General features: G+C 39.0%; 1 protein-coding gene across 3 annotated transcripts in view; it reads right to left on the bottom strand.

The window, feature by feature from the left end:
• The window catches only part of BMP2K (BMP2 inducible kinase), a 78,964-nt gene that overhangs the window by 9,361 nt on the left and 54,131 nt on the right, over positions 1–15,472 (bottom strand). For 2 of the 3 annotated variants that reach the window (XM_070756929.1, XM_070756930.1), the window contains 4 exons: positions 13,987–14,082; positions 11,156–11,337; positions 9,457–9,614; positions 4,423–4,536 (listed from right to left, as the gene is read on the bottom strand). In XM_070756929.1, the coding sequence (XP_070613030.1) occupies positions 4,423–4,536; positions 9,457–9,614; positions 11,156–11,337; positions 13,987–14,082 (550 nt within the window). The remainder of the gene's footprint in view (positions 1–4,422; positions 4,537–9,456; positions 9,615–11,155; positions 11,338–13,986; positions 14,083–15,472) is intronic. The other variant, XM_070756927.1, reaches the window with a different exon arrangement.

Genomic DNA, 15,472 nt, shown 5'->3' with positions numbered 1-15,472 from the left:
ATTTATTAGATTTGTATGCCGCCCCTCTCCGTAGATTTACTGCTAACAAATGAATATTAATGTACTCTACCAAAAAATTTGCATTGCAACAATATCCAAAATTGAAGAAATGATTAGTAGAAACAGGGAAGAAGGTATAGAAGCATACTGCTATAGTAACAATCCAATCCTGCAAATAATCATAAAAATAACTGAGAAGGGAACCACCCATTTTTTAAAAAGGGGAAAAAATTGTGATTCTGTAATATGTTATGCTACATTTCATATATTGGACTTTATAGTCATATGAATATGTACATTCACTTTCTGGATGTGATAAGGGTGTCCCCCAAAGTAACAACCATAATAAAGAACTTTCAGGAATCCATTTCAACGTATCGTTATATGCTAAAATTGCTTACAGAAATTATTATTCTTTCAAATTAAAAACCTATTCTTTTCAAATGAGCGTAATTGTTTTTGTTTAAATACCAACTTTAAAACTGGTGGTAATATGGATATATGTCTGTTTGTATAACTGAAAACAGCTAAATTCAGATCAGACAGATAGATAGATAGATAGATAGATAGATAGATAGATAGATAGATAGATAGATAGATAGATAGATAGATAGATAGATAGATAGATTAGAGAGAGAGAGAGAGAGAGATTAGTTAGATAGATGATAGATAGATAGATAGATAGATAGATAGATAGATAGACAGACAGACAGACAGACAGACAGACAGACAGACAGACAGACAGACTAGATAGATAGATAGATAGATAGAGAGAGAGAGAGAGAGAGAGAGAGAAAGATTAGTTAGATAGATGATAGATAGATAGATAGATAGATATAGATAGATAGATAGATAGATAGATAGATAGATAGATAGATAGATAGATAGATAGATGAATGTATGTAGTATTTGATTTTTTGTGATAACATATAAATCAGGTAACTGATAAATTGCTCTAAAACTACTTCTGTTTTCAGCATTCAGTTTACAGAAGGGGGGGGAACCAGTTAAGCCCAAATGAATCCAGATATTAACTCAACAGTAGTTTCAGCATAATGCTACTTTAAATATATGCACACAACAGGTACTAAATCCATATCTTAAATCCATTCAACTTCCTATGTCAACCTCCCCCCCATTTAATATTCTTACGTTTGTCAAAAGCCCAGGAGAGAGAAATTTCAAATTCACTTTTAAATTAATGCCATAATAATGTTGTAATACACAACATGTAGAGAAAGATTTGATTGAAGTAATCTCAAAACTCCTCCAAATCTGAATTTACGAACAGCTCAGAACTGGGCAGCTTAGCATCTGTTCCCAAGAAAATGTGCAGATTATATCACTTCTAATCAGGTTTGCCTCTTGTACCCAGTCTGTAATTCTGCCCTCAAATCCAATGCAGGTAGAACATCTTTAATCATTAAGATCCCAATCTTCAAGAGAGAGAGAGAGAAATTCTGTTCCTGTGTTCATTTTCTACAGACATCCGATTATAAGCGGATGAATGGCTTGTAACAACTGGAGTAATTACATGCCTTCTGCTAGTTCATCATTTCAAAAACTGGGAGAAAGCCACGGGCATAACCATTTTTAAAGCTCTCCCTCAATTGGGAACATACTGCTGTTATCATTCCCCAGCAATCCGCCACATGTTAGCTCAAGGATTGCAAAGATGTCCGCTAAATCTGCAGTCTTCGGCGACAGACAAGACAGGCAGGCAGATGTTGAGCGCTGTCAAGAGATTTAGTGCTCTGCTTTTTCTGTTTTTAACTTTTAACCAAACTGCATTTCCCTCATTCCAATTCACCCATTTCCTTATAGATTTGCTGCACCGGACCAGGTTATCTCCGGGACCGCCTTCTGCTGCACGAATCCCAGTGACCGGTTAGGTCCCACAGAGTCGGCCTTCTCCAGGTCCCGTCAACTAGACAATATCGCTTGACAGGACCTAGGGGAAGAGCCTTCTCTGTGGGGGGCCCTGCTCTCTGGATTAAGCTCCCCCCTCCCGAAGATTCGTATTGCCCCCACCCTCCACGCCTTTCGTAAGAGTCTGAAGACTTATTTATGCCACCAGGCATGGGGTCATTAGACGCTACCCCCTGGCCGACAAATGTGTTGTGAGCTTGTGGACTGAATGGGTATGAGAGTATTATAATTGGTTCTTAGGTTTTTTTAAATTATCAATTTTAATTACAGTGTTCCCTCGATTTTTGCGGGTTCGAACTTCGCGAAAAGTCTATACCACGGTTTTTCAAAAATATTAATTAAAAAATTCTTCGCTGGTTTTTCCCGCCCGATGATGTCATATGTCATCGCCAAACTTTCGTCCGCCTTTAATAAATATTTTTTTAATAAACTTTAATAAATAAACATGGTGAGTAATAATCTAAATGGTTGCTAAGGGAATGGGAAATTGTAATTTAGGGGTTTAAAGTGTTAAGGGAAGGCTTGAGATACTGTTCATAGCCAAAAATAGTGTATTTACTTTCGCATCTCTACTTCACGGAAATTCGACTTTCGCGGGCGGTCTCGGAACGCATCCCCCGCGAAAATTGAGGGAACACTGTAATTGGATTTGGGATGTACAGTGTTCCTTCGAATTTCACAGGTCCGAACTTCACGAAAAGTCTATACCACGGTTTTTCAAAAAATATTATTAAAAGAAAACTCCATGGTTTTTTTGCACACCAAGGGTTTTCTGGGACTGCCTGATGTACAATACTGTGCGTTTTAACTCTCCTCCTCCCCTCGTCCACCTAAGCCATCCTGCTTCTTTAAATAAAAGCTCCGTTTCCCCCCCAGCCTTCCGATCCCACCCCTTTAATTCTCAGAGCGTTGGTACGCTCCAATTGAAGCCGAGCCTTACTGCCGCCCGCCACCGCCGCAGCGAGCGCAGCAAAGCTCCCTGCTTGCCGCCCCGTTGCCCCTGTGGGTTCTGGGGGTAAGTAAAACCAGGAATGGAGGAGGGAGGGGGAGGAAGGAAGGAAAGAAAGGGAGCATCTCTACTTTGTGGAAATTTGACTTTCGCGGGCGGTCTTGGAACGTATCCCGTGAAAGTCAAGGGAACACTGTATATTGTTTCCTGTATGTTGTAAGCCTCCCTGAGTTGTCGGAAAGGGGCAGCATATAAATCTGATGAATGAATTGATGAATGAATGAATGAATGAATGAATGAATGAATGAATGAATGAATGATCATAGGGAAGAGGTAGGTCTTCAGAACTTTCGTAAAGCTCTCAAGATCTACCTCCGCCGGCGGGCATGGGAGCCACGAGTGGTAAGATTGTCTCCAGTTGATACCATGTGTGATTGAATTGGACTAATGTGTATGATTGTATGTATGTATATGAGCCAGGATGGCGCAGCAGGTAGAGTGCTGTACTGCTGCACGAATCCCAGTGACCAGTTAGGTCCCACAGAGTGGGTCTTCTCCGGGTCCCGTCAACTAAACAATGCCGCTTGGTGGGACCCAGGGGAAGAGCCTTCTCTGTGACAGCCCCGGCCCTCTGGAACCAACTCCCCCCAGAGATCAGAGTTGCCCCCACCCTCCTTGCCTTTCGTAAGCTACTTAAAACCCACCTCTGCCGTCAGGCATGGGGGAACTGAGATACTCTTTCCCCCTAGGCCTTTACAATTTTATGCATGGTATGTCTGAATGTATGTTTGGTTTTTACTTTAATGGGTTTTTAATTGTTTTTACCATTGGATTATTGTGTATACTGTTTTATTATTGTTGTTAGCCGCCCCGAGTCTCCGGAGAGGGGCGGCATACAAATCCAATAAATAAATCAAATCAAATCTGCAGGTCAGCGGTTCAAATCTCACCCACCGGCTCAAGGTTGACTCAGCCTTCCATCCTTCCGAGGTGGGTAAAATGAGGACCCGGATTGTGGGGGCAATATACTGGCTCTGTTGAAAAGTGCTATTGCTAACATGTTGTAATTCGCCCTGAGTCTAAGGAGAAGGGCGGCATAAAAAAATTAAATAAATTAATTAAATTAAATAAATAAATATGGGTTTTTTAATACTTTTTAGTAATTTGTATCATGTTTATAGTCATTTAGATTTCTTTACATATTGTTCCATTTATGTTGTACGCCACCCTGAGTCGCCTCGAGAAGGGAGACATAAGAATCTAATTAATTAACTCGGGGCGATTAATTAATTAATTAATCAATCAATCATAAGAGGCATAAGAATCTAAATTAATTAATTAGATTCTTATGCCTCTTATGATTGATTAATTAATTAATTAATCGCCCCGAGTCCAAGGAGAGGGGCGGCATACAAATCCAATAAATAAATAAAATAAATAAATAATAAACTTATATTACTGAACCAACCCCATTTCCTTTCTAATCAAGATAAATTTGCAAGGAAAAGAAAAAAATAAGTCATGGTATATACTATGCGACTTGCCTGCATGTGAAATGAAAGGAACAGAACCAAAGGGATCTTCTGGAAGATGGGTCAGTGGAGCAGAATGTGACTCCACTGGCTTATCTAAGGAAGCTCTCTTCTCCACCAGCCTGTCTGCAAAAATAAAAATGAAACAAAAACAAAAAACAAAAAGTAAAACAAAAATGGCAACTTTTAAGCCGGTTAAACGTTGCATTTAATAAAAGTTCTTTTTTGCATTCGTGGAAAAACAATATCCAAAAATTCTTCCTGCAACCCTTCTGTGGCAAATTGCAGAAGCGTAACAACAGAAATAAACAAAAGACCTCAATTTTAACCCAAGCGTTAAGTTCAGGGATTTTTGGTTTAGTTCTTGTAGCCTGTCTTTGGACCCGTTCAATACAGTAGTACCTCTAGATACGAGCTGCTCCACATGCGAGTATTCCAAGTTACGAGCAGAGAGGCAAGCAAAATTTCTGTTCTTCATACGAGGTTAAATTCGGGATACGAGCCGAGCGTCCACTAGGTGGCGCAAGAATTCCATTTTTTTCCAGTTATCTCCGGGCGAAAAGCCAAATCTAAATGCATTGGTTCGAGATACGAATTGATCGACATAAGAGGTCGGCTCTGGCACGAATTAAACTTGTATGTCGAGGTACCACTGTATTGACAAAATTGAATGGGTCCGAAAACGGGCTACAAGAATGGTGGAAGGTCTTAAGCATAAAACGTATCAGGAAAGACTTCATGGACTCAATCTGTATAGTCTGGAGGACAGAAGGAAAAGGGGGGACATGATCGAAACATTTAAATATGTCAAAGGGTTAAATAAGGTCCAGGAGGGAAGTGTTTTTAATAGGAAAGTGAACACAAGAACAAGGGGACACAATCTGAAGTTAGTTGGGGGAAAGATCAAAAGCAACGTGAGAAAACATTATTTTACTGAAAGAGTAGTAGATCCTTGGAACAAACTTCCAGCAGACGTGGTAGATAAATCCACAGTAACTGAATTTAAACCTGCCTGGGATAAACATAGATCCATCCTAAGATAAAATACAGAAAATAGTATAAGGGCAGACTAGATGGATCATGAGGTCTTTTTCTGCCGTCAGTCTTCTATGTTTCTAGTTGAACTAAGGGATAAGTATAATTATTGCTTCCAAAAATTGTCCAGAATTTAATAAATATCCACGCCAGAGACCTCGCAAGGGTGTAGCAGCCACAGGAGAACATGCATTAATAAAAGGGTAAAGAAATTCAAAAAATCAAAATAATGATTGTTTAATATTTGAGTTTTTCCCGGATTACTCATTAGTCAGGTTCAAATACTTTAAAGGCACTGAATGAAAAGACACTGTGGTTATTTCGTACTAATTCAGAATTGTGCAGTGTTTCATGACTCATTAATTTAAAAACAATGGCTTCACTTGTTCATCATTCTCCCATAAAACTATTCTCTGTTCTAGCACTGCGTAAGAAACACCTGTCAAAATTAAATATAAAGCACGGGTTAACTGCATACTTACAGCAGCTGTTTAGCTATAGAAAGACTACACAATTTGTCATATAGGAAAGCTGTGTTGCACCTGCTCTTCAACTCTTTTTTCAGAAATCTATATTGTTGGGTTTTTTAAAAAAATTCTTAACAGCACAATAGTGTTCTGCTCCAATTAAGAAACTCTTTTGGGTAAAGCTGCCAAGAACAGTATATTCCACATTGCTTCCCAAGGCTTAATTCTTAATTTTAAGGCTTAATTTCAACTTGTACAAACTTGCCTCAGCCCATTCCCTCTCTGGCTACAGCCTGGGCAATTCTCAAAATGCAAGAATCATTTTGCAGAAGAGCCCAAATGAGAGAATTTATTGCGTTTGTAAATCTGAGCCATTAACTGGATACAGATTATCTCTTCTATAAATCAAAGAGCCCTATTTCTTTCTGAAACAATTGAAAACTAACAAAGGATCGTTGTATAGGGTGGCAGTTTTGCTGTATGCTACTTGCTAAAACCTAACTTTTTAAACAAAATTGTATCTGCTTTTTTTTTCTTTTATCAGGATCCTTTTGTGAATGAAATTTCACTCAAGAATAAAGGTAGAATTTTTATAATCAATTTAAAACTTTCCATATAAATATCATTCGAGAAGATTGCTATTATCGGTTTTTAAAGTAATTTAAAACAATATAAGTTTTTATTTGGTAAAAGTCCCCAGTGATCAAAGCCAGCTAGCCTGTACATGAATCAAAATAAAATATTCACAGAATCAACACCATGTAGGGCTATAGAAATTAAAAGACAATCGTAATTAAAGTACGCATTACAAAGAATAATATAAAACATTTAACTTTCAAACTTCCATCACAACAAATGAATATTCATCTTGCAAGATTTTTTCATATACAGTACTTTTTTTAACCTAAATCAAGTGTTGGGAAAATGAACTACAGTATATTGTAGAAATAATTGGTATTATTTCCTCTTTTCTACAAGAAAGGAAACTGAAAAAGAATTGGCATATTCCAAGAGTTTCTATTCAATTCAGAAATTTTTCTCTGCTACATACATATTTTACAAACTTAACAGTATAATAACTAAATCATAATTACTGTATTATCTTTTGTTTATTCAGGATAATGCAAGAATGGCTCATCAAAACATCCTACTGGATTGTTCTGCGTTTTCAATTAAATCTATTATTAATTATACATAAGTAAATTTAGAGACCTTTGATTACATCATCACAGGAAAAATGCTGGAATTTTATCTTAGTAGGTACAAAAAATGAGTTTGTTGGAAGAAAAAAATCTCATGAATTTTTTTAAAAAAAGCTTTACAATTATATATTTCAATTCTATAACTAATCCAAAATTTTCAAGCAGTAATTCAGTTCACTTGTTTATCAAAATGGAATAAATTGCATTTGTTTCTTCCGTTACTTAGATAATTAATGGGGAAAAATAATTTTGGAAGAAAAAAACCTGGGTTTCCCCACATCACTGACCCTGATATTTTATATTCATTATCATTATGTAGAGATTGCCGAAACTGTACAAAGTGCATCAAGAATGCTATAAATCTATTGGGTCTGTTTTAAATCCAATTCTTGCTTTAGGTCAGAATTACAGTTCATTTACTAACAGTACAACTTCCAATGGCTGAAATAAAATTTGAGGAATAATTTTCAGTTAATATCAATAGGTAGGGCCCAGAAAGTAATTCTAGATCTAATTGTGGTTTGAAAAGCAAGAAATTTTGTGAAATCCTTTCACCTCTTACATAATTCCTTACACATTTATCATCAATTTCTTCCAGGATGATTAAATATTTTATTATCAATACTGAATTTTTATGGCGTGCTCTTTAGGTAAGAAGCTCCAAAGCAGATTATCAAAATGTAAAGTTTCCAAAGCGATGAAAAGGACATTCCAGTACATAACAAAAAGCATTTGAGAAGAAGTTGAAACATTTATTCAGAGAAGAAGAAAAACAAATATTTTATCATGGCACCTTCAAGGGGAAGAATTTTGAAAATGTACAGAGTAAATACATTCCAAGTAAATTGCAAAACAGTGCAAAATTATGAATTATAAAACTACTGCTTTCAACTTAGTACATAGTTTTTAATAAATTAATAAATGTTTAAAGCTGTCTATTCGATTTTCTTGTATTTTTGCAAAATATTTTAAAATTCCCATTAAATCTACAAGAAAACATTTGGAAAAAAACTAACCATAAAGCACAAAGAAATTTAAAATCCAATTATGTTGATCCTCATGTGGGTATTCTTATCATATGAAGTTATCCAATTATATCGAATTGTTTAAGGAATAAAGTTTACTCCTTTTATAACTTTGTGGAAGATGACTAGATATTCATTTTTAATCAAATAATTGTTTGGTAAACCAAGTGACATCTATCAAAGATCCTGTTAACAGTTTATCTCTGGTCTTCTTGAATTAAGTTACATGTGTTAAATATTACAGCAATACAGTAAATGTTATATTTTAACAAAGTGTTTAAACAGAGAATAATAGACAATTGGTAATATGAATGAAACCTATTCATATTTCAAGGATTCAGTTTAACTGTAATCTTTCAGGAATCAGCCCATCGTGTTAATAATATGCCTATCAAAACTGCAGCTCACAGGATGGTTGTTCAAACAACAATCAACGACACTATCCATTATTTTAGCCACGTAACAAAAAAACCCAGATTTAAGCTTCTTAGTTCACATGTGAAAAGCGTAAGAGAAAACCTTCACTGAAAATTGTGTTTATTCTGGGATGCTATGTCTAAATTGGACCACGAGCCCTTTATGACCGTAACGCTTTCAATAAAAACAGCAAGCTGCATTATTAGTTTCATCACCTATATTTTGGTTAGCTTGTCATTTTACCAAGTTTAGAATGGATTTATTCTTCACAGCATTCTGCGTTTTCTCCACAATTCATCTCCGCGAAAATGAACATTATCGGTAATAGAGTAAGGGGAAGCAACTTCAAGTAAACACACCGGCTTTTTGACTTGGAGATATTTTATTCAAATATTGTTATTTAGAACAATAAAGCAGCCTTTAACATTAAGCTACTCAAAATACATTACAAAACATTAACATAATGTACTGGGTCAATTCCCCTCTTTCGCGCACTTTCAAAAGGCATTTTCAGACCCACAGAATCCGGTGTGCAAAAGAACAAAACTGCGAAGTGAAGCAATGCAGAGTATTCTGCAGGGTTACACAAGCATTTTATTTACTTAATATATTTTTTTTGCATTCGCGTTTAAACATTCAAGTAATTAATTCAACATACGACCCTGACGTTTTTCTGTGGTTTGTGCAAAATGTTAAAGTTTTTTCTATTGCACACATTTGTGTGTGTGACCGAAAGACACACGGTGGGTCTAGCTTTGCCCTCAAATGCTCAGAAAGAGTTCTCTCTACAACAGACTGTGTGGCCCTTGAACAAAACAGTCTCCAGCACTGTCAACTGTACCTAAACAGCTTTTTTTTTTACCTATTGTGAAGCGAAATAAGCCTTCAATCGTCCCTTACTTGATCTCAGAAGGTCAAACTCCCTGTCCAACAGCTCCTCCTCTGTCAGGTTGGAGAAGTTGTCTTCTCCAAAAGGGTTCCACCCAGACATATCAGGGGGGCTGCTGATGTTCTGTTTCGGATAGCTGGAAATAGACTCCATGTCAGAGGAAGATGATCTGTAAGGAATTGATGGAGAAAATTATTCCGGGCACTCTTGAGTAAATTGACTGCTTATTAATGTAACGGGATTTTAGATTATAGTTTTTCACTATTAGATTTGTATACGTATTGTTTTCTGTACTGTATTTTGTGAGCCGCCCGGGTCTTCGGAGAGGGGCGGCACACAAGTCTAATAAATAAATAATGAGGATAATAATGATAATAATGATGATAATGATGATGATAATAATAATAATAATAATAATGATAAGAAGAAGAAGAAGAGGAAGGGGAAGGAGAAGGAGGAGGAGGAGGAGGAGGAGGAGGAGGAGGAGGAGGAGGAGGAGGAGGAGGAGGAGGAGAAGGAGAAGGAGAAGGAGAAGGAGAAGAAAAGAACAAATGCTGTCAAAGCCAGAATTGAAAAATCAACAGACGATCCAAAGTGCAGACTCTGCAAAGAAACAGATGAAACAATCGATCACATACTCAGCTGCTGCAAAAAGATCGCACAGACTGACTACAAGCATAGACATGATGTTGTGGCACAGATGATCCACTGGAACTTGGGCCGGAGCTACCATTTACCAGTGGCAAAGAACTGGTGGGATCATAAACCCGAAAATGTAAACGAAGTAGAACATGATCCTTGAGAAATCTGATGCATTAAAAATATTTTATTTTAGAATAAAATAAAATTATCTCCTCTATAATGTTCATCATGTATTTTACTATGTGTATACTGTATATATATTGTGATTAGCTCTGGCCCAGCTCCTGCCCCAAGGACTGTGGATGTGGGGGAGACATCCACATGTTGCAGGCCTGTTTTGCCCCCGGTGGAATCTGCTGATGAAGGCTCCTCTGACCAAGAAGACATGAGTGACAGGGAGGAGGAGAGTGTGGCAGACAGCTCAGAAGGAGATCAATTATCTAGCTCCTCCTTGGATTCAGAACAAGAGTTAATGATACAGCCACGCATGCGGAGAGCGATGCATAGGCAGCAACAACTGAGAGATTATTATCAAAGAAAATGAGGCCACCTGTGGTTGGGTGGGACTGTGGTAATTAGTGAGGCTGCTATAAATAGCAGTCTGTGGGTTTGGCCATTGTGGAGGATTATCTGATCGTGGTGTTTTGTGACTGCTTTACTGACTTTGACCTTTTGTGTGCTGATTTTTCCCCGCTTTGAAACTAACCCAGAGCAGAAGTGTGTTTCACTTTGTGAAAGAAGAAGGACTGTGAATTGCCTCACAGCTGCAAGCAAAGTATCACAGAACTGATAAGGGATTTGTACAAATTACCAGTTTGTTTGGAGACCAGTGCTCTTTGCTATACAAAAAGAGGGCTTGGTTTGAGTGAATTTTCATTATAAAGAACATTGTTTTGAATTTTCAAACGTGTGTGTGTCTGAAATTTGTACCTGTGAATTTTTGGGAGGAGTCTACCAGAGAGCCCGACAGAACTATATATATAAATAAAAATAAAAATATAAATCCCATTGGGGTGAGACGATGCTTTAAAGTATAGTTATTCAAAACAGTGAGTTGAGGAAGCTTGCCTGTTTGTGGAATAAGGAGCCTCCAGAGCAGCACCAACGTGAGCGGGAAAGGATTTAGAATGAGGGATTAAGGCTGGTGAAAACTCCTGAGGAGAGGTAAGAAATTCAGGAGAACGTTTCGGTGCTGGCAACTGGTTCCCAAGGACCTGCTGCTGAAGAAGAGCTTGTTGGTACTGCTGCATCTCAAAGGAGAAAGAAGAAGAATGTCAGAACGGCAAAACTTTTATTTTATTTTTATTCATTTATTTATTGGATTTGTATGCCGCCCCTCTCTGTAGACTCGGGGCGACTAACAACAATAAAAACAGCATGTAAATCCAATACTACAATAATTAAAAAACCCTTATTTTAAAACCTATCATACCTACAAGCAAACATACCATGCATAAATTGTAAAGGCCTAGGGGGAAAGGATATCTCAGTTCCCCCATGCCTGACGGCAGAGGTGGGTTTTAAGGAGCTTACGAAAGGCGAGGAGGGTGGGGGCAATTCTAATCTCTGGGGGAAGTTGGTTCCAGAGGGCCGGGGCCGCCACAGAGAAGGCTCTTCCCCTGGGCCCCGCCAAACGACATTGTTTAGTTGACGGGACCCGGAGAAGGCCCACTCTGTGGGACCTAACTGGTCGCTGGGATTCGTGCATCATGTAAAATCTTAAACGAATAATGCCAATCGCACCTTGTACAGAAAATGAACAACTTAACTGAATTAACACATAGACACAAACCTCTGGAATTTATACAGCCATTAAAAAACAAACAAGTGGTTAGAATAAGTTGAACGGTAGGGAATGAAATCAGCTAATTAATACTTTTACATAATTAGTACAATTACATTATGCCTGTTCATCTAGCTCCATATGAGGATAAATATAAAATGATGTAGCATGATATTCTTTGGGGGGGGAGATATATTGAACAAATATTGCTTTTTTGATGGGTGTTTTTTCCTGTTATCAATATTAAGTTCTGCTTTCCAGCAAAAAAAAAATGCCCATCAGATTCACTTGAAGACCACCCAAAGAAATTTAGCCAAAAAGACATGTCCAGTCACATGATTTACAACTGCACTGACTTGGTACCATAATTTCAGATTCAATTCCAGTTTTAAGTCGAGGAGTATGTCTATTTATTTTGATCAAAAAACCCTTACAGACAATTTGTTTTTCAGGAAGTAAAATTTTTCTTCCATAATTAAATATTATGGGAATTAAACAATATGGAAGGGATTGAAAACTGAAGATGTATCATTTTCTTCACATATACATTGTCTTATGAACTCCATTGCTTCCGGGATGAGGTTTGTAAGGTGAAAAGTTTGTAAGACGAAACAATGTTTCCCATAGGAATCAATGGAAAAGCGATGAATGCGTGCAAGCCCAAAACTCACCCCTTTTGCCAGCCAAAGCGCCCGTTTTTGCGCTGCTGGGATTCCCCTGAGTCTCCCCTCCATGGGAAACCCCACCTCTAGACTTCCATGCTTTTGTGATGCTGCAGGGGAATCCCAGCAGGGGAATCCCAGCAGCGCAAAAACAGGTGCTTCGCTGGCAACGGAAGTCCGGAGGTGGGGTTTCCCAGCGAGGGGAGCCTCAGTGAAATTGCAGCATCGCAAAAACATGGAAGTCCTTGAACCCCCACCTCCAGACCTCTGTGTTTTTGTGATGCTGTAATTTCGCTGAGGCTCCCCTCGCTGGGAAACCCCACTTCCGGACTTCCTTTGCCAGCAAAGCGCCCGTTTTTGCGCTGCTGGGATTCCCCTGCAGCATCGCAAAAACACGGAAGTCCGAAGGTGGTGTTTCCCATGGAGGGGAGCCTCAGGGGAATTCCAGCAGCGCAAAAATGGGCGCTTTGCTGGCAACTGAAGTCCAAAGTCGGGGCATCCCAGTGGCGGCGGTTTGGGTTTGTAAAGGTGAAAATAGTTTGAAAGAAGAGGCAAAAAAAATCTTAAACCCTGGGTTTGTATCTCGAAAAGTTTGTATGACGAGGGGTTTGTAAGACGAGGTATCACTCTACTCACTGTTTCATAAGCCCAAAAATGGCAGCACAGAAAAATAAGGGGCCAGAAGATAATATGTATCTCTAACGTGTGAGGCTCCATTAAAAGCCACCATTTATATATTCTGACTTTCATTTATTTGCATAATACTGTTAAATTCACTCTCAACTTACTTACTTACTTACTTACTTACTTACTTACTTACTTACTTACTTACTTACTTACTTACTTACTTACTTACTTACTTACTTACTTACTTACTTACTTACTTACTTATTTATTTATTTATTGGATTTGTATGCCGCCCCTCTCCGCAGACTCAGGGCGGCTCACAGCAAAATAAAACAATTCATGACAAATCTAAATTATAATTTAAAATATTTTAAAAAACCCATTTACTAAACAAACATACATACAAACATACCATGCATAAATTGTATATGCCCGGGGGAGGTGTCTCAGTTCCCCCATGCCTGACGACAAAGGTGGGTTTTGAGGAGCTTACGAAAGGCAAGGAGAGTAGGGGCAGTTCTAATCTCTGGAGGGAGTTGGTTCCAGACAGTCGGGGCCGCCACAGAGAAGGCTCTTCCCCTGGGGCCCGCCAACCAACATTGTTTAGTGGACGGGACCCGGAGAAGGCCCACTCTGTGGGACCTAATCGGTCGCTGGGATTCGTGCGGCAGATTTGCTATCGTGAACAAGAAATGGTTTTACAAAATGTTTGTTAAGTAAATTCCAATCAATTAGATGAAGTTAACCAGCGCAATCAAACTATTTCACAGTCCAAGCTTCTCTTTCTTAGCTAGGAGGGTTTTATTTGGTTTCCCGAAGTGATTTACCATAGCAGGATACGGAGGAGGAGGGGGCTGCTGCTGATATGCAGAGCGTATCAAAAGCTGCTGTTGAACGGCATGCTGCTGCATTGCTTGCTGATACTGCAATTGAAAAAGAAAATATTTGCATAAATCACAAATGCTGCTCAATCAAGTGAAATTTACTACCCACAAACAAAACTGGTTTTTGGCGACTCGGAAAAAAAATCAGAGGAAGCCACAGAGGAATTTTCTAGTACAGTGATACCTCATCTTACGACCGCCTCTTCTAACGAACTTTTCAAGATACGAACCCGGTGTTTAAGATTTTTTGGCCTCTTCTTCCGAACTATTTTCACCTTACGAACCCAAGCAGCTGCTGCTGGGATGAAGGGGTTTCTTTTTTTCCCCTTTTTGGAAGAAAGAAAAGGGAGGGGCTGCTTGGAGTAGGAAACATTTTGCAGAGAACAACGTGCTTGCAAAGGCACTGAAAGGCTGTCTTTTGAAGAAAGAAAAAGGATGAGGGGCGCCCCCCCTTGCCTTTCTTCCTTCCCACTCACCCTTTAGCCTAGCCTTGCTTCTTCCACCTGCCCCCTTTAGCTGCTCCTCCCTGCCCTCTGTTCGCCTCCCTTCTAAAGTTTGGGATTTTCCTGAAGGATTTGCAGGCATTATTTGCTTTTACATTGATTCCTATGGGAAACATAGTTTCATCTTACGAACTTTTCACCTTGCGAACCTCCTCCTGGAACCAATTAAGTTCGTATGATGAGGTACCACTGTAATTGCTTAATCTTTACCGTGAACAAAACAGTCTCCAGGTAAGCTACCATGTTTCCCTGAAAATAAGACAGGTTTGTTTTGGGGGGTTTTGGTTATCGAAAAAGGGACCAGGTCTTATTTTTTGGAGGTGGGGGGAATGTCTTCCACTGACTTCACTTGTGTGCATTATCCCATTTTCGTTATCAGACGCCTTCTTGGGCCAGCAAATCTTTCCTGAAGGCCTCTGCAGCCAATAGCAGAGTTCCAGATCGATCCAGAGCTCTGTTATCGGCTGCGGAGACCTTCGGGAAAGCCTTGCAGGCAGAATAAATGGGCCGGCAAAGCAGCTGTCGGGGTGTGCAAGGCCTAGCTGCCACTGTCTGAAGGTGAGTAGTAGGGCAGCTCTGTCATCATTCCATTTATTTTATTTATTTATTTATTAAATTTGTATGCCGCCCCTCTCCGTAGACTCGGGGCGGCTCACAGCAGTGATAGAAACAATGTACAATACAAATCTAATAATACGAAGTTAAAAAAACCCATAATTTAAAAAACATGCACACAACACACCATACATAAACTATATAGGCCTGGGGAAGATATTTCAATTCCCCCATGCCTGACGGCAGAGGTGGGTTTTGAGAAGTTTACGAAAGGCAAGGAGGGTGGGAGCAATTCTGATCTCTGGGGGGAGTTGGTTCCAGAGGGCCGGGTCCGCCACAGAGAAGGCTCTTCCCCTGGGTCCCGCCAAATG

The sequence above is a fragment of the Erythrolamprus reginae genome, chromosome 7, assembly GCF_031021105.1.
Source record: "Erythrolamprus reginae isolate rEryReg1 chromosome 7, rEryReg1.hap1, whole genome shotgun sequence".
In the NCBI taxonomy this organism is placed as follows: Eukaryota; Metazoa; Chordata; class Lepidosauria; order Squamata; family Dipsadidae; genus Erythrolamprus; species Erythrolamprus reginae.
The sequence above is the reverse complement of the archived record's forward strand: the minus strand, read 5'-3'. Positions and strand labels throughout refer to the sequence as shown.